The sequence below is a fragment of the Solenopsis invicta genome, chromosome 8 (genome assembly GCF_016802725.1).
Source record: "Solenopsis invicta isolate M01_SB chromosome 8, UNIL_Sinv_3.0, whole genome shotgun sequence".
NCBI lineage: Eukaryota > Metazoa > Arthropoda > Insecta > Hymenoptera > Formicidae > Solenopsis > Solenopsis invicta.
Window position 1 is genome coordinate 23616312 of NC_052671.1, and position 22919 is coordinate 23639230.

At 32.2% G+C, this 22919-nt stretch overlaps 3 protein-coding genes across 4 annotated transcripts in view; 2 read left to right on the top strand and 1 right to left on the bottom strand.

The window, feature by feature from the left end:
- The first annotated feature begins 3489 nt into the window (after positions 1 to 3489).
- On the top strand, positions 3490 to 4863 carry LOC105204487. Its single transcript, XM_011173575.3, has 2 exons — positions 3490 to 3788; positions 3873 to 4863. The coding sequence occupies exons 1-2, from the start codon at positions 3668 to 3670 to the stop codon at positions 4106 to 4108; spliced, it is 357 nt and encodes a 118-aa protein (XP_011171877.1). The 5' UTR covers positions 3490 to 3667; the 3' UTR covers positions 4109 to 4863.
- Positions 4864 to 5425: 562 nt separating this feature from the next.
- Positions 5426 to 22919, bottom strand: part of LOC105203969 (tRNA-dihydrouridine(20) synthase [NAD(P)+]-like) — a 523658-nt gene continuing 506164 nt past the window's right edge. Inside the window, exons 2-5 of the mRNA XM_011172936.3 lie at positions 6649 to 7162; positions 6333 to 6578; positions 5924 to 6262; positions 5426 to 5849 (exon numbers count right to left, since the gene is read on the bottom strand). Coding sequence (XP_011171238.1) covers positions 5744 to 5849; positions 5924 to 6262; positions 6333 to 6578; positions 6649 to 7162 — 1205 coding nt within the window. The 3' untranslated portion in view covers positions 5426 to 5743. The remainder of the gene's footprint in view (positions 5850 to 5923; positions 6263 to 6332; positions 6579 to 6648; positions 7163 to 22919) is intronic.
- LOC105198841 (DCN1-like protein 5) lies at positions 13119 to 22541 on the top strand. Of its 2 annotated transcripts, none has more exons than XM_011165682.3 (5): positions 13119 to 13449; positions 19536 to 19677; positions 19978 to 20344; positions 20463 to 20670; positions 20992 to 22541. In XM_011165682.3, exons 2-5 carry the CDS (start codon positions 19547 to 19549, stop codon positions 21075 to 21077), a joined length of 792 nt encoding a protein of 263 aa, XP_011163984.1. In that variant the 5' UTR covers positions 13119 to 13449; positions 19536 to 19546; the 3' UTR covers positions 21078 to 22541. The 2 variants fall into 2 exon arrangements, with proteins under 2 accessions (XP_011163984.1, XP_011163985.1); XM_011165683.3 differs by lacking the exon at positions 13119 to 13449 and adding an exon at positions 13544 to 13983.

The window sequence follows — 22919 nt, forward strand, 5'->3', positions numbered from 1 at the left end:
CGTAGCGTAATTTGCGTATTCTAGTAACTTCTAAAATACGTTACGCCATTTTAAAATCCTTCTTTCACATGAAGCGTATTTCGCGGATTTTCAAGAAATGCGTATCTAATGCAACCAATTGCTGATTAGGGTTTCTCTTGTACTCTCTAACAGAAATGCTAAACAAATTTACGATTGGTTTTTGTAATTTACGCGTCTCGGAAAGTACGCCTCATGTGGAACCGTGGTGGGAATAGACATGGTGTGCCAGCGTTTCGAGCGTCTCTCTCTAATTCTCTCCCCTCTCGCTTATTTTCTGTTCGTTCGGCAAACAGGTTAGGTTAACCAACCTTGTTTAACTCCGTAAAGTTGTTATAACTGAACTGTATAAATCAATCAGCTTGCCGCTTTTCCGTAAAAGCTAAACGTTGATTGGCTACACACTTTTCGATCTGAGAACTCGGATCGATAGCATCGGTAGCATCGCGGACACAGACCTTTAAATAAACTTTTTTTTATCTTAATTAGAGTATCGTAATGTTATTACAATTTATAAGAGCTAGTTTCTCCTGATTTAGTACCGACCATGATTGATTGTTTCTGGTCAATTTTACTGAACAAATGCAATATTTAAGATAATGAAATAAAATCTATAAAGGATGCATAATAATAAAAGAAAAAAACAATATAATAAAGAACAATAATAAACGACTTTTATTAATATGAAAAAAAAAACTTTTATATACAGTACAAGAATAGACTTCTGAAAATGTCAAAATCTTTATGTTATATACATTTTAATTCATTTTAATGATACATTTTAATAATACCTTTTAATAATACATTTTAATAATATCTACATTCAATACATTATAATAATACATTTTAATATAACAGTCTTATACTCAAACAAACGTTTGAGTATTCACATCGCATATCATTTCTATCAAAATGATATGTCAATCTCAAATAATGATTTCCCAGATAGCATAAAATATTTATAAAATATTTACTAAATATTTATAATATTTATTTTAATATTTTATAAACATTTATCAAAACATTTAATAAATGTTTTTATGGCCGTAGATTGGACTGATCATAAATATTTATCATAAATGTTTCAAAAATATTTATAATCTGTGATAATTATTTTGAAAATGTTCGAAATATCCGCATAAATATTATATTACACCACATAATCCCAATGAGTAAAACAATATTTCTATATTTTAAAAAACAATTTTCGCAAAAGAAATTCCATTCTTAGGAATTTTTTTCGGAAATTCCGAAGCGGTCTTCCATTCAAGTCGCGACCAATATTTTAGAAAATATTTTAACAATATTTTTGATAAAGATTTTTATAATCTTTTTCCGTCATATATATAAAATATGTATAAAATATTTCTATAATATTTATAAAAAATATTTATGATAAATATTTATTAATATTATATACATTTATTAATATATCAACCTCCCTGATATTTCGAAGCCAGCCCTCACGCATAATTTCATTCTTCGGTAAATGGAAGAAACTTACTTTTCAGAGATTATCTGTTGTATTATTTGCACACGATTTTACAATATACCGCATTTTTATTAAATTTCACATAAAAAATTGTGAATTACGAGCTCCTCGATTTTTCGCGTACTCCAAACTTCAAATTAGGAAGGGAAAAACGAAGGAGAGACAAGGATACAACGCACATATCATACGGTGTGACAAAGATACAACGAAAACAGTTGTAGTAATCTTATATCATAAAACATTTAGTTTTTCGCAGTTGCCAGCCTGTTTGCCGAACGACCACCTCGATGACAAAAGGGGCGTGGCTTTCGAAACGCTGGCACACCATAGGCTTGTTTTCTATTCCTGCACTAGACTGCACTGGAACGTTTCTTCTTGCTTTCACTAACTTTCAAATATATATCTATTTCATTTTAAGTGCACACTAATTCAGGGAGTTTAGGAATAGAAAACAAACGGCATGTCTATTCCCACCACGTGTGGAATTGATACTCTGCACACTAGTATGTGTGAATCATCTAGTATGTGCGAATCTAACTTGTGCGGGCATACATTTCTGTTACTTGTAATTTTCAAAAATTTAGATATTTAAAACAAAATAAATATATGTTAGGCATTTAAGAAAAAAAAAAAGCATTTTACATGCAAAAAATTCAAGCAACACGGACATATCTATTAATGTACAATTATAACCTTAAAATTTTGTATCAACTTATCGCAAGAAGGTTGGATATGACAGAATGTTATTACAGAATAGCTGTTATAAATAATAAATTTGATATAAAACTGTTTCTTAATTTACCCTGATTTCATTATCCATCTTTTGATTTTGTTCTGCTTATTTAAGTAATACATGTGTTACCAATACATGTATTACTACATGTACACAGCGTTTCTTACGCAGGAAATTGAATTTGACGTAACGTAAAAAGCGTAAAGTAACTAGGCGGAAGCTGATGTTCCAGTAAAATGATATCATTGGTCGGCGCAAGTTACGCTTACGCAAGTTACGCCTCATGTGACGGCACCCTCATAGCTTATTGCGTCTAACGCCTCGTGACAAGTGGATCCAGCCTAAGCGGGGACGCGATTGGCTCGCGGTGGTCGCGACGACTAATCGCCGCTGAGCGGTCGGAATTGCGAGCGTTGGTAACGGTAAGCGCACGGTGACGCGTGGAGTAACGAGAACGCTAGGCAAGAGCCGAGATTGAATTACAAGACAAGAATTATAATAACCGCGAGAACACGGATGAAACGGTAAAGTGACAAAGAAAATAATTCTAACTTACAAAAGAAACATAATAAGAACTGGATTACTAGAACCGTGATAATACTGACGGAATCGTAAAACTACAGTGATCTTACTTACTAATCGCGTGGGTTTAAACGGACACGGTGTCCGGGGTGATCGGGGAGCCACGGAACGCGGGATCGGAGCGACGGCGGCGATTCCGCGCCTTGCCCGAGCCGCCTCGTGCAAAATGAGGCGAAGGTCACGTCAGGGCGCGGATGCCCTGACGAGGCTTTAGGTTACAAGAGAATCTTCCCTGAGGGAGAGGACGGATGTGATTGGCCATGGATACCCAGCCTGAGGACTCGACGAGGATGCTCGTCGTGGACGGTGATTCGTCGAGGATACTCGGCTGCGGAGCACGGCGAGGATGCTCGCCGTGATTGGCTGCGGAGCGGTATTCGGTATGGCAGGATTAGCCGAGGATCTTCAGCTAGCCGGAACGACGAGGATTCTCGTCGAGGGGGAGTCTGGATGAGGCGAGTATTCTCGTCCTCTTGGGAGTCGGAGTGCGGTCGAGGATTCTCGACCTGTCGGATTCGGCGGACCGGGAAGATCTAACTCGGCGTTCCCACTGCCGGCTTATATATCCGAACGCACGGTTGGGCGGACCAATCCGCCCGGAGTGGGAACGTTGCCGAACGCCACGGGCGGCGCGCGTGCTGCCGCGTGATCGCGACGGCAGGTTAGCTCGGTGCGCGCACGTGGCGTTCTGCCGGTGTATTGCTCGGGTGGACGGAGCGGAGTGGCAGTGCGCGCGAGGTGGAGGGGCGTTTTGTTACAACCTTTACACGGACGGCTCAAAATCTGAACACTCTTTGGCTGTCGGAGCCAGCATATACATCCCTAATCTAAATAAAGCCATAATGCATAAACTTCCAGCAGAAACATCCATCTTCTCTGCCGAAGCTTGGGCGTTGCTTGAAGCCATAGGAATCATCGAGAAACTCTACTGGATCAATTCCGTCATTTTCACCGACTCATTAAGTGTGCTCCAAGCTATCTCGCAATACAATCACAAGGCTGACAATCATATCATATACAGACTTAAATATAAGTTCTTTCTTCTAGATAAATTAAACTTCAACCTGACACTATGCTGGGTCCCGGCACACAAGAGAATTCCTGGAAATGAAAACGCGGACCAAGCTGCCAAAATCGCGACCCGTCAAGGATTCATTCCCCCGTTCCGCATTCCATACGCGGATTATTTTGCTGAAGTTAACTGTACTACTACTAATAAATTCAGAGCTTATCTGGAAGAAGCGGCACAAGTTAATGGCATCCAACATGCTTCCTTATACTAACTTACTCTTCATAAACGCCCTTGGTTTCACCGTAAACCTCTTGGCAGAGAAGTAGTAATAGTCAACCGACTTAGAAGCAACCACTACAACTTAAAATACAGCTTATTTAGAAAAAACATGTCAGACTCACCAAATTGCCCCTGTGGGTCGGCAGGACGCCAACCATATCATTTTTTATTGTCCTATTACTACTCCGAAATCATCCAATCTCAGACAATACCTTAAAGACAAATACCCTTCATTCCAAATCAACATCTTTCCCATTCTTGGCTACCCTATTACTAAATTATGCCGCCTCATGCTTTCGTACTTCAAATCGTGCGAGCTTAACATTTGAACCCTCCCGCCTCGTGTACATGCACGAGTTCACGTCTCTGACGCGATTCAAGGGGAGGGCGCTCAATACTCATGTTACGTGGCTTCGGAGCCGTTTGGAGCGCGCGCGCGTGCTCCCAAAGCTCCGGTTACTCCGCCATTGCCAATTCGTTTCTATCATCATGATCACCGTCCACCCGTTACATCTTTCAATCCACCATTTATACCTTTCTGCTACCCAAAAATTATTCTGGTTAATGGCCAAATCGTCCCTGCCCTACTAGTTACTGGGGACGGGTGCCAATTCAATAAAAGGAAGAAGAACTAATACACGTGAAACGTGACAGATTGACGATGAAATGTTATCGTGCATGTCATTTTGTTATTATGTGTTTCATTTTAAAAACATGACTTGTCTCGTATTTACCAAATTCGTAAAAATGGACCGCGAGTAAAGTTTCTTTGAATTTTATACATAAAAGTACATTTTTCACTCCTTTTAATAGCTATCCGTGTGTTTTCCTGTCTGAATAGACGTCACTTTACGTGCTTTTTACGACTATTTACTGACTGCTAGGCGAAAAAAGGATAGTCGTGACCGATATTTAGAAGTGTTTTAAAGCCATCTGATTAGTCTGTTTTATCCAAATTGGCATTATTTAGAAATGGCACGTCGGACAAAATTATGTGCCCATGTGTTTTCCTGTTTCAATTGCTTCACTTTACATGCTTTTTACAACTATTTACTGATTGTTAGGCGGAAAAAGGATAGTCGTGACCGATATTTAGAAGTGTTTTAAAGTCATCTGCTTAGTTTGTTTTATCCAAATTGGCTTTATTTACAAATGGCATGTCGGACAAAATTACGTGTCATTTCACGCAATTTCTCGCTTCTGACGTCACGACTTCAATATGGCCGCGGCGAGTACTCAGGAGCCTTAAGTGTTTAAATAATAAAATTAAGAAATAAATTTTGAATGATAAAAAAGTAAGTCAATAAAATTTATTTATTTAGAATATAAGAATATGTATCTTTTATATTCATATAAAATATTGTTTAAATACATACATTTTAATATTCATATTGAGAGGAACTTGTTCTCTCTTAAGTCCCTACTTTTATCTTAATGACACTAAGTCAAAATTTTCTGCGCTGAATTTCACTCGCTTTCTCACTTTAATAGAGTAAATTGACACATGTAAAATATCAATTTATGAAATTTTGATTATTTCATGTATAATCAAAATCACAAAACAGAATTTCATTAGATGAAAATTTGATAGAACGATAAATTAAATGAAATAAAACAGATATTATCATCAAAGAATGTTACCACTAGCGGTAAGACTTTTCTCATCAATAATTCCCAAAAAATAGAGACATACCAAAGCAGCACCTTGTTCGGCCCATTTTTTATTTTTTTCCCTAAAAAAAGAAGATAGATACATTGAAGTAGAAGATTAAAGCAAAAAATAAGAACATTTTTTTAAATTATTTACCAAAAAGAAGAACCGTATTTCCTGCCATCCACAGTAACAACAGAACAAAAAAGCTTATTTTCTTGCCGAGTATTATATATTGGCATTTTTTTACGATTTTCCTTGGTCCACTTGAGTAGCCTAGTTTTTGGCAGATCCGAATCTGTTACATAACTGTTTCTCAAAAAAGCACAACGCATCAAAGAAACATCTTCCTCTTGAATTTTTCTTTTATGAGAAATACTATTATCTATATCTTTATCGAGAATTTCTGGCGTTATTTGAAAGCGGCCCAATAAACCTTTATTTTGAAACTCTTTACTTTTTGCTCGGCAATAATCATCTAATCCCCACACTTCACTGAAAGAAGTTTATTGAACAAGAATAAAAGAAGCAGCAAAATAAAAAGAAATTTAGAAGAAACATTCACCATATTTGTTCCAGTGTTTGCGCATCAAGGAATTTTCTGCCTAAAGGAGATTCCTGAAGTTCCCGTAAAATATTCTGTACACAATACTTTGTATTAGAAGGTGAATTATCGCAATCAATTGCATACTTTAAATACGACTTTATAACATCTTCCATCGGAAGAGAACCTTCTTTACGAAATACCGAGCAATTCCACTCAGCGGCGCGAGCGAGCATTACGCTACTACACCCCGTTTCTGTTTTAAATCTGTGAAAACATGCTTTAACAGGTTAAACGAGATCTTCTAATAGATGTGCGAACATGCGTCAAGCATTACCTAAGTATATCGGAATGTTTTTGAATATCTTTGGATCCGCCATTCGCAATAACCGGTATCGAAAGTGCAGTCGAAATCTGTTTGAGAATATGGTTGCGATTGGGATGCTGTGGTCTCTCCTCGATAGTACGACCATGAACGGCAATGGCTGCGATACCAGTGGAAGCAAGGGTATTACAAAGCCGAAGAGTTTCCTCAAGATCAGGCAGAACGCGTATTTTGCAACTGATCGGTATAGTTACTGTCTCTATTAACTTCCGTAAAATATCAGTCGCTTTTTCCATATCAGAGAGAAGAGCAGCACCCATTCCTCCAAGCATTGAAAATTTTTTGGGACAACCCATATTAACGTCTATGCCTGCAACATCATTTTCCACCATACGAGCAACTTGAGCCGCTCTCGCTGGATCGGATGTACCAATTTGAAGAACAATGTGCTCTCGTTCCCGAGAACAAGTACGAAATACTACGGTACCATCCGTCTTGTCGATATAATCAATGGTACCTAAGACATCTGTGAACAATAATATCGAGTAAATCTAATTAATCTAAGATAAAAAAAAGAGTATATTTAGAATTAGGGATGCACCGGATACCGGATATGTATCCGATTATCCAGTATTATCTGGTTTCTGCCAGATAATACCAAATAGCCGGATATTATCTTTTATCCAGTCGGATAATCTAATGTTAACATCAGATTAACACGGGAGTGTCCCAGTTGCGCACAGACCCGATTGGACACCACCAATCGGCTGATGCCTAAAGTATTTCCGTTGATTGGGTTAAATTAAATTACGTGATTGGTGGTGTTCGATCGGGTCTGTGCACAACTGGGACTCACCCGATTAAACCTGAAAGCGGCCATTGGTTTTTTTCGACCATTAGCGTCACCAACGTCCATTTTCGCGTATGGAATTATAAATCACATCAATTTTGCGACACTGTCAATAAAAAATTTTTATCGTCATTGTTGCAAAATTGATGATTTAAGCCTACAGCACATGAAATATTTAGTATTACCTCTAATAAAAAAGTCAATCCTATATCATGGTGGAAAAAATATTATTCCAAATTTCAAAATTTAGGAAATCCTGTTTTAAAATATTTAAGTGTTCCACCCTCCTCAGTAAATTCCGAAAGACTATTTAGTTCCGCAGGAAACGTTTATGTAGATAATCAAAATAAATTACTTTCAGATAATGTAAAAATGTTAATTTTTATAATAAAAAGTTTAAATACTTAATTTTTAAAATAATTGTTTAACAATTGTTCAGATTAAGTTGAAAATAAAAATAATAAAACATTTCTATCAAAATAGATAATATTTTGTTTTTTTTATTTGATTAATAATTTAACTTCATTTTTGCAACATTTTCTGCCGGATAATATTCGGTTTATCCGGCAAAATAGTATCCGGTCAAATTATCCGGTATCCGGCCGCAAGAGTATGTTTATTCGGTATCCGACTATCCGGTGCATCCCTATTTAGAATATAAATTGATAATTAGAACGAGGTTGAATAGTAATTAGTTAAAAAGTTACAAGTAAAATAATAAAATAACAAACAGACAAGTTCGTTTATGTCAATAACAATTTAAAGAAAAATTAGGACAAAATAACGAGCAATACAATTTTAATAAAGCTTAAGGTTTTATTCTAATACACAAATTAAACATAGAACATGTTTCAATCTTGATCTTCTTCCGACGAATACAAAAATATAAATATTCGCAATACTAACATTGAATTATAATTGTAATATTAGATGTAAGAATCATTAACGCTAGTCATATTTTTTTAGTTGGTTAACAAAATAAGTACGATGTAATTATCAGATGATCAATAAGTCGCAGAATTGTAGTTATAACTTGTTCTATCAAAGAAAAATCATTGTTTGCTACGTGTTCTTATTTTTCATTGTAACTTGATTAAAAATTGACATATAAACCAAGTATTTTTACTCATAATGTACAAAATAATTTTTTATATATCAAAAAGTTTCTGGATTTTCTGCCTGTAGATGACGCTGCAATAGACAAGCAAGCCGAGAGGTGAGCCATGTCGATGTAAAGACAGAATATAAATGATGTGGAAAGAACTAGTACATTAAAGCAAGAAACTTCCCCCACTAACGCTCATCTCGTTGTTTCACAACCAATAAAAAAATCTCATTAGCTATGAGATACTATCTATTATGTTATTGTAGATAGGAACAAATCAGTCACTTTGAAGATTCAGCTCTGATTTCAACACGAATAACTGCGGTGGCTCAGACAAAGGCATTTATTCTTGTAATTATTGATTAATTCATTTGAGCTAGAAATACTATCTATTTTATTTTTATAATTTTTTTATTTTTTATATCAAATTGTAGCCTGTAGCCTTCATTATTGTCTGTACTTTCTGTAAAAAAATTTTTCAATCCATGTCTTCAATAAATAGATTTATTTGTCAAAAATATTTGCGTATACAGACGACTCCAGCATTACCTTAAGCAAAATGTCGTTATCATTATTAATGCAAATTCAACTTTCAAACATAGAAGTAGTAGATATTTCATCTTTGATACCGAGAAATTAAAAAAATATAGTTAGGGTAAGTGCACCTATTATCGTGGTGTTTTCTGAAAAACCCAACTTTGATACATCACAAAAAAAATAAAAAATTTAAACTGTTTTTCTTAACGTTTATAAAAGTACTAAAAAAATATATAAATTCATCTATTATTAACAAAATGCAATTTTATTAATATTAAAATTAATAAAAACGGAATGCACTTGTTACCGTGGTCATGTACGAATTATCGTGTACCCGTTTCCACGGATTTACCAATTACCATGTCCCAAATACCGTTGATGAAAAAATGCATAAATAAAAATAAATAATTCGATAAAATAGTATAAAATAGTATAAGATATAAAATTTTTGTATATACTGTATAATTAATAAACTATAGTTTATTAAGTAATAATTAATAAACTCTTTTAATAAATTATAACACTTTAAGTACAAATAATCATTCATTCACAAATTATAAATTATTCCAATCCTTCTTGTTTAAGTTGCAGTTGAAGCTGTTCTATCATATTTATCATTTCAGTCTTTTTTATGTCTTTGATAAATTATTTTCCATGGATTTTTTTTTAATAAAAAAATTTTATTTTTTATTTTTAAAGCTTTCTCTTTTTCCATTTTAATTCTTCGTTTTTCTTTTAATACTTTTTTTTCTTCTTTCTTCAGTCTATCAACTTCTTTTTTCTTCTTCGACATTTTTTGTTTTTCAATTTTGATTTTTCTCTATTGCTGCTTGTTCTATTTTCGCACGTTTCTGCTCTACTTTTTTTGAAACCATATCTTTCCACTCATCACTCGTAATCACAGAAGAGGTTGTTGTACCGGCGGGTGCAACAAGATAAACTATTCGGGATTCGGTCCGTCTGAAGAATTGGAATCCATGAGGACACTTGGAGGAGGACGCGCGGGGTGGCAAATAACACTTTCACTTTCTTATTAACACTTTATTCCCCAAACTTTATTATAAATGATTTCCCTTTTTAATCGAATCGTGGTGAACGGATCACGTGTTATCGCGCACTCGGCCGCTGGATGTTTTGCGGGGTGTCGGGTGACCGACTTATCGCGGAGCCCGTACGTGCCGCTCGTACTTTACATTAAGAATCTCCTGCTGCCCATAATTGGAAATATCGAAATTATAAGCCTAGCTTATAGTCTCGGTATTTCCGATATGATGGAGCATTAGGCCCTCGCGATGACCATATATGGTCATACCCACATTAATCGTGCGATGCTTACGCTGCTAGCACGATTGGTAAATTCCGCAATCTTGCATTTCCGATGCAACAAGCGCTCGTGGCGTGATTATTGCTAAGCGGATATGCAAGACAATTAAAGTAGCTAAGGCTACAACAGGGTCTTTATTGTCTTCTGTTTTTTTTCCAATTTTATTTGTCGTTAAATTTGGGAAAGTCAAATACTGTTTTACAGATGTATTAAATTTAGGATGTACACTTTTGTTTGAACTAGTACTCAAAGAATTTATGAGTAATTTATTAAAATCTGAATTTTCTTTCTCGTTTTGATGCGACTGTACAATTTTTTTTTAAATAGAAATTGATAAATCTAAAGGCTTATTACTTTCATCATCTTTCAAAGTTACTACATTAAAAAATCTACTTTTTAAAGATATTTGTTTTGTCTTAGGTTCTACATCACATAAATTAAAATTCTTAAATTCATTCTCACACATCTTTAGAATAAATAACTGGATTTTTAGTACAAATAGTATCTTTTTCTGCATCGCAACTGTTTTCAGTACATTTTTCAAAAATATTTTTGTCAACATTTAACTGATTTGATTTGTTTGGTTCTTTTAGAATTTTGTTGACTATGCTACAATTTATAATACTATCATCAGTTAAAGGTACAATTATATCACTTAGCTCATTGCTCAATTCCCTTTGATCCACATCTATGAATTCCAAGACGATGGAATTATTTACATTATTTATTGCTACTTCTTTTATTAGTTGTAAAACATTGTTATTTAATAACAATTTTGTTTTAAATTAATTAAGATATATTTTTTTAATAATGCTTTAAATGACAATTAAAATAAAAAAAACAAATTAAAAAAATATATTACTTAATATTTCTGATAAATTATGCAGTGATATTATAAAAATAAATTATATAACTTATTATGCTTACTATAAAATAGACTTATAAATACAGCATTATAAAAACTAATCTATAAAATATATTCATACATTGCACTTTGTCGATTCAATATTTGTAGAACTATCACTTTTTATGTCTAGTATTCCAATGTTTTCTTTATTTTTTAAATCCTTTCTTGCATCATGAAAATCATCTACTAAGTTACTTTCAATTGTAGTAGATATGTTTGACGTAACTTGTACACGTTAATTATTTGTGAAAAATTAAGGATTTCTTGGATTATTTGTATATGCAATTGAATAAAATTACAGTATTTGTCACCTGTGAATTTTGATTAAAAGAAATTAGTTCATTGCAGGAATGAAATGCAAATTAAAATTTTTTGAATAACATTGATTCAATGTCTGTATTTTTTCCTTCTGTCACACCAAAATTATCAGCAAACTATACACAAATAATATAAGTATGAAATAAAAATATATAAAATTTTATTCAACATTCTCATCATAATATAAATATTACCTGCAAATGCTCAACATTATAAGTTGTTCAATCACTGTTCCTTAAATTATACCAAATACTGAAAAAATTACAAACTTTTTCCGCTCCATTGCAGAAAGGACGCTCATTTGCTTGAAAGGACACACAAGCTGCTCTTCACTCGATAATTTCTCTATACAATTCACTGCTACTAGATTATCATGCGATTCATTTGTTAGTGAAACATCAACATCACCAATATCAGTACTTAAATTATTTTTTTTTAAACTCTCGTCAAATCTACTGCATTAAAATTAAATGGAAATAACCTACACTTTTTAAAATCATTTTAAAAAATTTTTGTCACATCCATTAAATTAAAAGTCATATTGAGGAATGGAGCAAATTGATATTTATGAATACCAACAGTTAAACAATTTTTACAGAATTTCTCGTACTCTTTGTGCCACTGTATTTTTAATGGCTTGAAAAAAGCTATGTCCAACAGTTGCAATATATGTGTGGCATTGGGTAGTAATGCGATGAAAACTATTTGTTTTGTAAAACAAAATTTGTTTGAATCCAGTGACGAAGGGGAGATGTGTCCATCTACATAAAAAATTATTGGGCGCGTAATGTTTTGATCCGTTAGCCATGGTTCAAATACATTAACTATATATTCGTAAAAAATCATAGCTCATCTAGCCATTTTCTGAAAATTTAAATAAAAAATTGGGAAGAGCCATTGAAACTGCATTGTTTGTTAAAATCAAACGTTTACCTGGATTTATTTCTCGTAAGTTTGCAATAACCTGTTTGTCAATTAACGTGTTTATTTCTATAAAATGATATTCTCAACACGAGAGAAGTTTGAGTTTTGACGAAATTATCTTAGTGAATACTCAGATACGCAAAAAAAAGTTTTACTCTTGTAATAGTCTTAATATCAATACGAAAACTCTGCACAATGCTCCACTTCTAACCTCAAAAGTAATGTAATCAAAACATTTTTGGGATATTTTTAATATTTACTAGTTGACACTAGAATCCCTAGAAGAGTAAAAAATCTGAACATTGAATTCCGTGATTGGTTGCACGTGACCACGTGACTTGCTCCCACAAAGTGACAGCACCAATACGGAACCCTGTTTAAAGCCTCATTCAGGCTTGCTGTTTGTTGCGTGCTGTCTGAACTAAGCTTTATAAGTGTTAACTGTTATTATCGCTTGAAATCCCTATTCAAACTGAGTGGTGAGAGAGCATTTCATGCGCTTGGCGTCCCTGTCGAAGCAAGAAAGGTGGGGGAAAGGCATGCCGTCTATGAAAACGGTATTGAAAACGAAATAAAACCGACCGTGGGTTTCTCGAAGGGGATCTCCAGTCGTGCTGTGTTTCCGGTATAATATCGAAATTGGATTCAAATTAATAAAACCTCGATTCGGGTGTACGATGGTACTATGATCGATATTGGTCGCATAACCCTGCGGCAGTCCGTGGATGTAAAAGCCTCAATGATCTCGTCATAGTGCGTGATATCTCGCTAATAACCAAGTGACACGACGGAGTGGGTTACCTCCCCGGGAGTAAACGAGTTTTCTAACGATTCGCGCGCGGAGGAAGGTAAGGACAACAATCGAACTTTCGTAGCTCATCTCGCCGATCGTTGCGTTCGAGGGAGCGACCGTAGTTCTAATGGTTCTAATATATGACGTGACTCACGCGACTTGTTCGCATGAACGCGAGGGCCGTTCCCGTTCGCGTGTTCGGCGACTTTTTCGCACGTTCGGCGTCTCTCGATTGTGCGAGTGCGGTGCGTAGGGACGCGTACAAATTTTCCTTGACGTCACCGTCGTCGTTGCGTCGGCTCTGCTCAGGTGGAACCGTGCGACCGACGATTGCGTGATACGTGAATTTAATTGGCGACCATAACCTCGCAAAATCGCGATAACTCGCTCGATCGCGCTCTCTTTCTACCTCCCTCTCCCTCTCTCTCTCTTCACTACGGAAAAAGAAAGAGAGAAAGAGAGAGAAAGAAAGACGTCAATTTAACGACGACGAAAAAGAAGTCCAGTTACGTCGCTCTCGCGGCTGCCGATTGCCTCGATATTCGGCTTCGATATATTCCGCTTAATCCGCTTGATAACGAGTCTCTAGGTAAGAGCATTAATTCGTCTCGTTCGCGGAGTGTTCTCGCACTACGCTCCGGCACTACGTGCGTCCCTTCCCGTCAAATATTAATAATAACTTCAATCTTTCGTCTCATGTTTTCCATCGTTCCGCGCTCGTCGCTTCCCGAAATACCGATCTCCGGTGAAAAAAAAAGTTCTCGTGATATTTTAAAGAATTTCTCGTATCTTATACATTTATGAAGATTACCGAAAATAAATCTTAAATGTCTTTAGAGTTCTCTTCGGAACGGGAGCTTTTAGAATATTTCAAAAAGCATATATAGAGAACTTTAATAAAAGATGTAAAACTTCTCAGTACTTTTAAAAAGTATTTGTGTAAGAAAGTTTCAGAAATTTTTTAAAAAGTTATATTATACAAAAATTTGGAAATTCCTGTAGAATTTGGACATCAAAATGAGCATTTTTTGGGAGAAAATAATGAGTATTATTCGTGAAATGATTCACATTCGTTTAAAATTACATGCATGCATGTACCATTTGTGCACGATAAGATTATATTATTTTCAATGCCCACATTCAGTAGACAATGTAGATTAGTCAACGCACAGTGATATGATTAGTTCTTGCCTTTAGTTCTTTGTTGAATCCAAGGCTGATATTTATAGCTGATTCTTATTTGAAGACCATCTTAAGTAATGCCTTGAGATGCTAATAAGCTCTGTGGTTGATGACAATTAAGATAGTACTTAAGTAAGAATCAACTTTGAATACTAAGGTCAATATTCATACATCTTAAATACTGTCTTAAGATATCATAAACCAATCATAGAACTGTATTAGACTTTTAAGATATTACTTAAGATGGTCTTCAAGTAAGAATTGGCTATAATACTGACTCAAGTTTAGAAACTATTCATAATTACAGCTGGTATTCATAATTGATTCTTATACAATCATGATATAAAAATAGGAGAGTCCAGTGCTTTAAGTAAAGATAGTATGTGTCAGAATAAGATTAAATTTTAACAATTAGGTATTATGAAATCAGCAAATAGATATTATGGAAAGGATGGAATGATTAAGCAGCCAATAAGTAAGAAGCTGAGTAGTTAAGTAATGAGATAAACTAAGTCTTCTTAGGAGGTAGTCTAAAGGAGATAATAGGAATAAATGTGGGAATGATCAAATATTTGAGTAAAGAAAAGAAAGGTGAGGATAAGAAAATAGGATTTGACTGTGGTAAAATAGAGGTGTTAATGAAGAGTAAGAGAAGATAAGAGAGTAAAAGATAAGGCATGTAAAAGTATGGTATAGTATTAGATCAAAAAGAGATTATATGAACATGCGAAAAGAAATGTAATAATATAATAATGTAATATAAAATTATAAAAGTTATATAGGATATAGAATATAAGAAATTATTACAGTTATAATTCAGAAAGGCAATATAGTCTTTTAGCCAGGTATGAATGGATATGTGAGGTAAGGAAAAATGTAAATCAAACTTTTCTTGGTTATGTAAAGCTGAAGTAATAAAATATCTATTGTAATTGATTCTTAAATTTAAAACTGTCTTGAGTATTGCCTTAAGATGTTGACCGATCATAAAATCATATTAGCATCTTAAGACATTACTTAGGATAATCTTGAAATGAAAGAGAATTTACTGCAAATATTGACCAAGGAATCACTGAGTGCCCACTGATTAATTTTTTCTGCTGAATATAGACAATGTATCTCATTTTCTTTTTAGCGTATCTCTCTCTTTTCAAGTTTGTTGAATACTCCACGATTCATCCACAAACTTTGCATATTACCTTTTATTATGTAGAAATAGAGAATTCACAATATTTGTCCTAAAGTCAATTGTTCTTGCAACTGTTAACAGATTCATACAAGCTCTAAGTGAATGATCTTATCATGTTGACATGAGAACTCCATAAATAGATTTGGTATATTCAAATTTTTTGTAGAATAACACTTATGTACGCATATTTATCCGCAAAATTATCTGCAATAAGAAAATACACATCTGTTATTTATGTACGTATATATGCAAGATTACTCAGGTTATTGCCAAAAGAGCGTGTAGAGAGGTCAAGTTAAAACTTTTGAATGGGTACTTTTTTATTTTATTTTGATTCCTCTAAACACTTTAAAAATAATCTTTTGAATCACCACATAAGGTACCTGAGCCAAATAAAGCCAAATAAGAACTTTTAAATTTAAAAACGTGCTTTACGCCCAGAGTACATATGCTTAAAAGATGTCTTACACTATAAAAGAAATTGGATAGAAAGAACCAAGTCTCAGAGTTGCACAAATTTAGTTACAAGAACTATAATCAAGTCAAAATGAATAAAAATCAAGTCAGATAAATATGATACAGTAACTTGTACTAAAAAATGAAGTTAACATTAAAAGACATTGACGAAATTGAAACGTAGTTAAATATGTAATATTAACTATCATAAGGTTTATTTAACAATATAATCTGCTTCATCGTATTGGAGTTTTACAGCGCTCCATAAATAGCATTGGATCACAAATCGAAACACGATACATTAGATAATTGATAGAAGGTTAAAAAAACCTTTATTATTATTATTTTTTTTTATATAATTTATTAAGTTTACGTAATTCAAGGCCAAAATTAAGTTTACTCCGACATTGCTGCCATTAACTTATTGAGTTCTCGTTATTTTGTAAAAAAGTTTACTTAACATTGAAACGATTGTACTGCAGATTTATTTCATCTTTATAAAATTATTCAATTAACTATACAGTTACGTTTGTTTACCACCAATGATTTAGTCAACTCCTAAATATGTTATATAATTAAATTTAATGTTTATTTAAAACAAACAAGATATTAAAAAAATATTAACATTTTCTTGAAACATTCAGATAATTAATTCATCATATTTGATTTAGATTGAGTTGGTTTACTTTATTTCATGTTGTTTCAATTCATGTTTTCTTAGTGCATAAGAAGAGGTAATAGGATCGGGGAATTAGAACCAGCAACAATACGTTTGTTTAGTGCAACAAAATTTATAACGCTGAATTTTGAACTGTTTTTATAAAAATTTCCTGTAAAATTTATTAAGCATTATTTTATGGTTTCAATATTTTTATTTAATACAAATTGAACAAGAATGCCTTCAACGGTCGTAGCTAGGTCTTCGTGCTTGTATTGTCTGTGTGATTTTATATACTTTCCTCAAGTTCAATGAACTACGTGCCGAATTAATTTTCAGTCATAACACAATTCTAAATTAAACAAGATTAAGTAATATCACGTATTATTAAATATTAACCCTTTTCCCCCTGAAAAAAACTGTAAACAAATTTTTATTTACATTTCTCTGTTCCCTCGTCTTCTATAAATAGTTTTTAAAAAATAATTTAAGCAGGCTCCTTTATTCAGTTCAGGTGTTTTATACATATACAGGGGTTGGACAAAATAATATGAACACCTATTCTTATTCCGAAAAAATTCAAGGAAAAGAGGCCATTTTTGCTTCAATGTTGCTTAACTCAATGAAAAAAAAATCGTACAACGCTCAACAAAAACGCAAATTAAAGGTAAAGATTCATGCTTTCGAATGCTGTAAACCGCATTTGCGTGCAATTTTTATTTTGCGTCGTGGAACTTTGCAAAGTTTGTAAAATATTTTGAGATTTGACGCATTCCCATTTAAATCTGCGTAACTCCGTAAACAATCTGTAAATCGTTTATCAATTTCAAAACTAGAGATTTTAAGCTTTAAATGCTTTTTTTATAATGTTTTTACGATTATTTTTGACAAAGTTACACTCTCTTGAATTACGCCTATTTTTCGGAGTCAGAATAGGTGTTCATATTATTTTGTCCAACCCCTGTATGTGTATATACACATACAATATTTAAGTTGATAACAGATTTTGTAAAGTATTATTTTTGTCACAAATCTCGTCAGTGGAAAGGCTACAGATTTGATACAAGATCTGGCATACACAGTAGGTTTATTTCTCGGTTTATTTTTTTTTATTGCTGCATTGGACTGCATTAAAATTTCCCTTCTATCCTTTTTTTATTAAGTTTTAAATATATACCTTATTAATATTTTTTATATGCACTCATATAAAAAATAACATTTTTATTATTTCACAAAATTTTCAAATAAAATAGTAAATTTATTTGACGATCCATATAGTAATTATTTTATTATTTGGAATAATCTAGTTTTAAAAAATTAACGACGTTCTAATTCAATATAAATAAGATTTTTTAAATTAATTTTGAATTCAACTTAATTTAATTTTAACGCAACTTTTAACTGAGTTGATTTTTTTGTTTGTGTAACTTTTAATATAACTAAATTAGTTTTGCAAGCTATTGACTCTAATATAATCTAGTTTAAAAAAGTATATATTAACTCATCCTTGGTATACATACATATGTGTGTATATGTGCATGTATGTATAATTGTTACATTAAACGATTTATTTATAAATGGATATTGTCGTCATAAGAGACATTTACAATGTTGAAATTAGCGTAGCTACTTAAGTATTAATATAAGAGAGAAACAGGTTTGTGTAAAAGCAGGGTTGGCATGGCTTAAACCACGATTTAAACCACGCTTTAAATCACGTGGTTTTTTTAAATTAAAACCATGGTTTCCCATTATTTTGGTTTTTTAAATTGCATTTTTAAATATATAAAACTTTCTGGAGAAGTTCTGCGCCCAAAATGAGTGAAATGTGTGAAGTCCTCATTTCTATAATAATAATAATAATTTTAAATTTAATGAAGAAACTTTTATTACATGGACAATATTTATAAAAATATAATTACAAAAAATTTTATATTATTCATGTATTACGTAATATATTAATACATAAATATTATATTAATTACATAAAAATTATATAATTTTTGTAATTAATAAATATTTAGTAATGTATATAGAAAAACGAGTTTACTAGTTTTTACAGTTTTCTTTAATCTCTTTTTTTTTTAATAAAAGTCACCTACAATTAAGAGTAAAAAAAAACGTCTTAATATTATATAATAAAAACTGATACACAAACTTTTTATTTGTAATTAAAATTTACAAATAATAAAATTTTATTAGTTTCTACTATTTAATGGTTGAATCTATTTTATTTAGCAATTTAAAATAATATACAATATCGTTTCATTCCATTTTATTTCAATGTCGAAAAGATAAAAAATGAAAAATAAAATAAATCATTAAAAACAGACAAATGCAGGGATCTCTTACAGTCAAATGAAAATGTACATATATATTTTTAGAATATTGTTAATTGTGTAGCAAAAACATTTGTTTATGTTTTAAAATTCTTATATAAATATTAAAATAGCTTTAATATTAATTATTAAAAGTGCTTAATATTATATTATATATTGTAATTATAAATATTAAAATTGCGTTAACATATAAAACAAGTTTTAAATTTTAAAAAACCTCAAAAACCAGGTTTAAACCAAAAAAATCTGGTTTTTTTTTTTAAAAAAACCAGGTTTTTACCCAACAATGTGTAAAAGTATATAAACTTTTACTCTAGAGAACAGAGGGATGCCACGTAGCAAGCGAAGAGGGCCCTCCAGCACAAATCACAGTCATACTCCCATTGATATGTCAGTGTCTGGTGCACATGAAGACAGTTTACCTAGGCATCCTTCAAAACGGTTAAGACATACCTCTAGGTTTGAAATCACATTTTATAACAACAATATACACAAATACTTTATTAATACTTATTAAATTATATCTAACAATATTCTATTACTGCGAAAGAAAAAGTAACATTAAAAACAATTGTTATTTTTCTCTCTTTCTCTTTCTCTCTCTCTCTCTCACTGTCATTTTAATATAATATTCTTACGTATTATATGCATTGTTTATCCATTATTGAATTAAATAAGGAAAATTTTAATTAATTTTATATTGTATAATTATTAAACAATTTTCAAATTTTTTCCAATATATGAATAATGATGTTGCAGTGCCAGACGATACACAAAATCTGATGATGTATCCAATGCTTCAACGTTCTCCCAAAAACGCTGTGTCACTTGGTTCAGAGAATACACTACACCAGATGATACAGACACTCTCGGACCCGAAGGAATGGAAAAGTTTTGTGAGGATATCGGCGTAGAACCTGAAAATGTGGTGATGCTTGTTCTCGCGTACAGGATGAACGCTCGCCAAATGGGGTTCTTCACACTGAGTGAATGGCTCAGAGGCTTTACGGAGCTTCAGTGCGACTCGATTAGTAAAATACAACAGAAGCTCGAGTACCTAAGAAATCAATTAAATGACCCATACATATTTAAGGGGATCTACAGATATGCTTACGATTTTGCAAGAGTATGTGCGGCGTTGTCTATAATATATATTATCAGTATCATTTCAGATATATACGTACGAGTGTATAATATTGAATTACTTTTGCTACTTCTAATTATGTTCCTAAACCTCTTTGCAGGACAAAGATCAACGTAGTATGGATATGGAAACGGCAAGAGTAATGTTACAACTGCTTTTGGGAAAACATTGGCCACTATTTTCACAGTTTGCTCAGTTCCTAGATCAATCAAAGTACAAAGTGATCAATAAAGATCAATGGTGCAACATATTAGAATTTTCACGTACAATCAATCATGACTTATCTAATTATGATTTAGACGGAGCGTGTAAGTGCACAAGAGAAAGTTTCAATAATAGAAACCAAAACAAATTTCAAAAAAATAATAAGACAGGACTGAGAGTTAAACGCGGGTCTTAAAGCCAAATAAATAAATTATATAATAAAGTTTATTTAAAATACATTAATAGTGTTGAACTTATTAAAATATTTATAAATAAATTTTATTTTATAATTAATTTATTTGGCACATTAAGACCTATATTTAATTCTTAATAGTTCTTTTGTCTTTTGTTTTTTAAGAAATGTCAATTCTAACAGAAATGAGTAGTTACATACATAATGTTGTGTATACAACATATTTTTTTAGGGCCAGTAATGCTTGACGAATTTGTTGAGTGGTTAAAAATTCAACGAGGCGAAGGATCGTCATCAACAGAAGTTAGAGGCAGCTGAAACATCATAAGAATAGTCCATTAAACTAAGAACAATTTGTTTCTTTTTATCATAATATTCTGTAATTAACGAAATTTCTGTTTATAAATATCATAATCTCGCAATATTTCCATCATTCATATTTTTTTTATTACAATTAAATAATAGTGATGTATTGTAAGTAGCTTTATCTTAATATGATTTACAATATCATGTGTATAAATTCGGCTCAAGATTTTTTCGATCCATTTTCTTACTTATCGCTATTTGAATCCAAAATTCGTCGCAGAAACTTGTGATTAGAAATAAAACTATTTTGATATAAGATTTACTTGTGCAATTTATAAAAAATAATTTGAGATATCAAATTGATGAATAAGTAAGTTGGACTGATGATATAGCATTTTCCAAAATTGAGTAACACTTGATAATTGCTATTGACTCATAAATTGTAACATTTTGCACATTATTGCGTTATCGCAGATGAAATATTTTTATTACGCACTTCTCGATACGTTGTTAGACATATTATCTAAATAAATTGATAAAGAACTACATGCAACTTTCACATTCCACGTCATTGAATTAATATCGAAAGTATATTTCTGTGAACCTTCTTGTGATTTACATAATTTATAATTTTTCAGGAAAATTCTGTTCATATTTCTAATTTTTCGTGTACTCCTTACCTCGTCCATCGTAAACCTTATTGTAACGACACTCTACAAAATTTAGGTATTGTATAATATTGTCAATGCAAGATATTTAATTAAAAAAGCGAATATGCGAATATCACTAAGTAGACTCATTGGTGAAGTGAAACACTATGCAGGTGCTACTACAACGTTTAATACTCTACAAAGCAGTACCGTAAAGTGTCAATATCATGCGCTATTTAGTCAAAATTAAGTAATTCCTGTAAATGCTAAAATTATGGGTGTATGTTAGAATAACGGACTCTTATTAAAACAATATTTATTAAGTACATCTATTTCCCCGATATCTTTCAAATTTACTGATATCACAGACCGTGCTTCATTAATAAGGACGCAAAATTTGTTAGCAAAAGAAAACTTGGTTTGTAATTATTTATTTGCAAAAGCATCCCTATTAATACGTCTTTGATATCATTGTTTAGTCCAATAATCTTAACAATCTGTACGCTAAAACTGAGCATCTTTATAATTTTCGACGCTCGTTTTGCATGACAAAATTTGATTATCGAGATCTTAACTCGTATGGCACAGAGTAGTTTATAACATTTCTGCAGTATTGCTGGAATATTGCAACGTTGCTGCAAGATTGCTGAAATATTATATTGCATTCTGTGCTGTATGGGAATATCTTAGAAAACATCGCCAAGAATTTTGCGAAGTTTTCATGAAACTCATGTATATGATATAATTATATAAGACAACTGTATGTAAAATATATTAATTTGATAAAGCGCTAACCATTTTCATTTAATAAATTTTACAAAACTGACTTCAGCTTATACGTTACTAAAGTCCATAAGTTAATTTAATAAAACACAAACTCGACATTGTTGGATTTCTTCAATTAGATATTAAAGTTAAATATCTTTATATCTTTCTACATATTTATTTCTCTATTATAAAAGATGTAGCTACATTAACAATGTGATTTTTGCATTTATACCCACAGCTTCTAAACATAATAAATATAGAATTTCTGTAAGAAAAATTATACGTTTATTGAATATATTGGTAAATTTACATATTGCAAGTTACAATTACAGGATGTTGCAATTTATTGCTATTACTGGAGAGTGTAACGTATTTAACGATAATAGGGAACGAATAAAATATCTTTTTCAATATTTCATTTATCATACACGATTAT

Excerpts from the sequence above, each read along its gene's own strand:
- LOC105204487 (XM_011173575.3), top strand. The coding sequence starts at position 3,668 with ATGCATAAACTTCCAGCAGAAACATCCATCTTCTCTGCCGAAGCTTGG. Across the intron at positions 3,789-3,872 it reads CATTTTCACCGACTCATTAA|ATAAATTAAACTTCAACCTG; the intron begins GTGTGCTCCAAG and ends TCTTTCTTCTAG.
- LOC105198841 (XM_011165682.3), top strand. The coding sequence starts at position 19,547 with ATGCCACGTAGCAAGCGAAGAGGGCCCTCCAGCACAAATCACAGTCAT. Across the intron at positions 19,678-19,977 it reads CGGTTAAGACATACCTCTAG|TGCCAGACGATACACAAAAT; the intron begins GTTTGAAATCAC and ends ATGATGTTGCAG. Across the intron at positions 20,671-20,991 it reads TTATGATTTAGACGGAGCGT|GGCCAGTAATGCTTGACGAA; the intron begins GTAAGTGCACAA and ends ATATTTTTTTAG.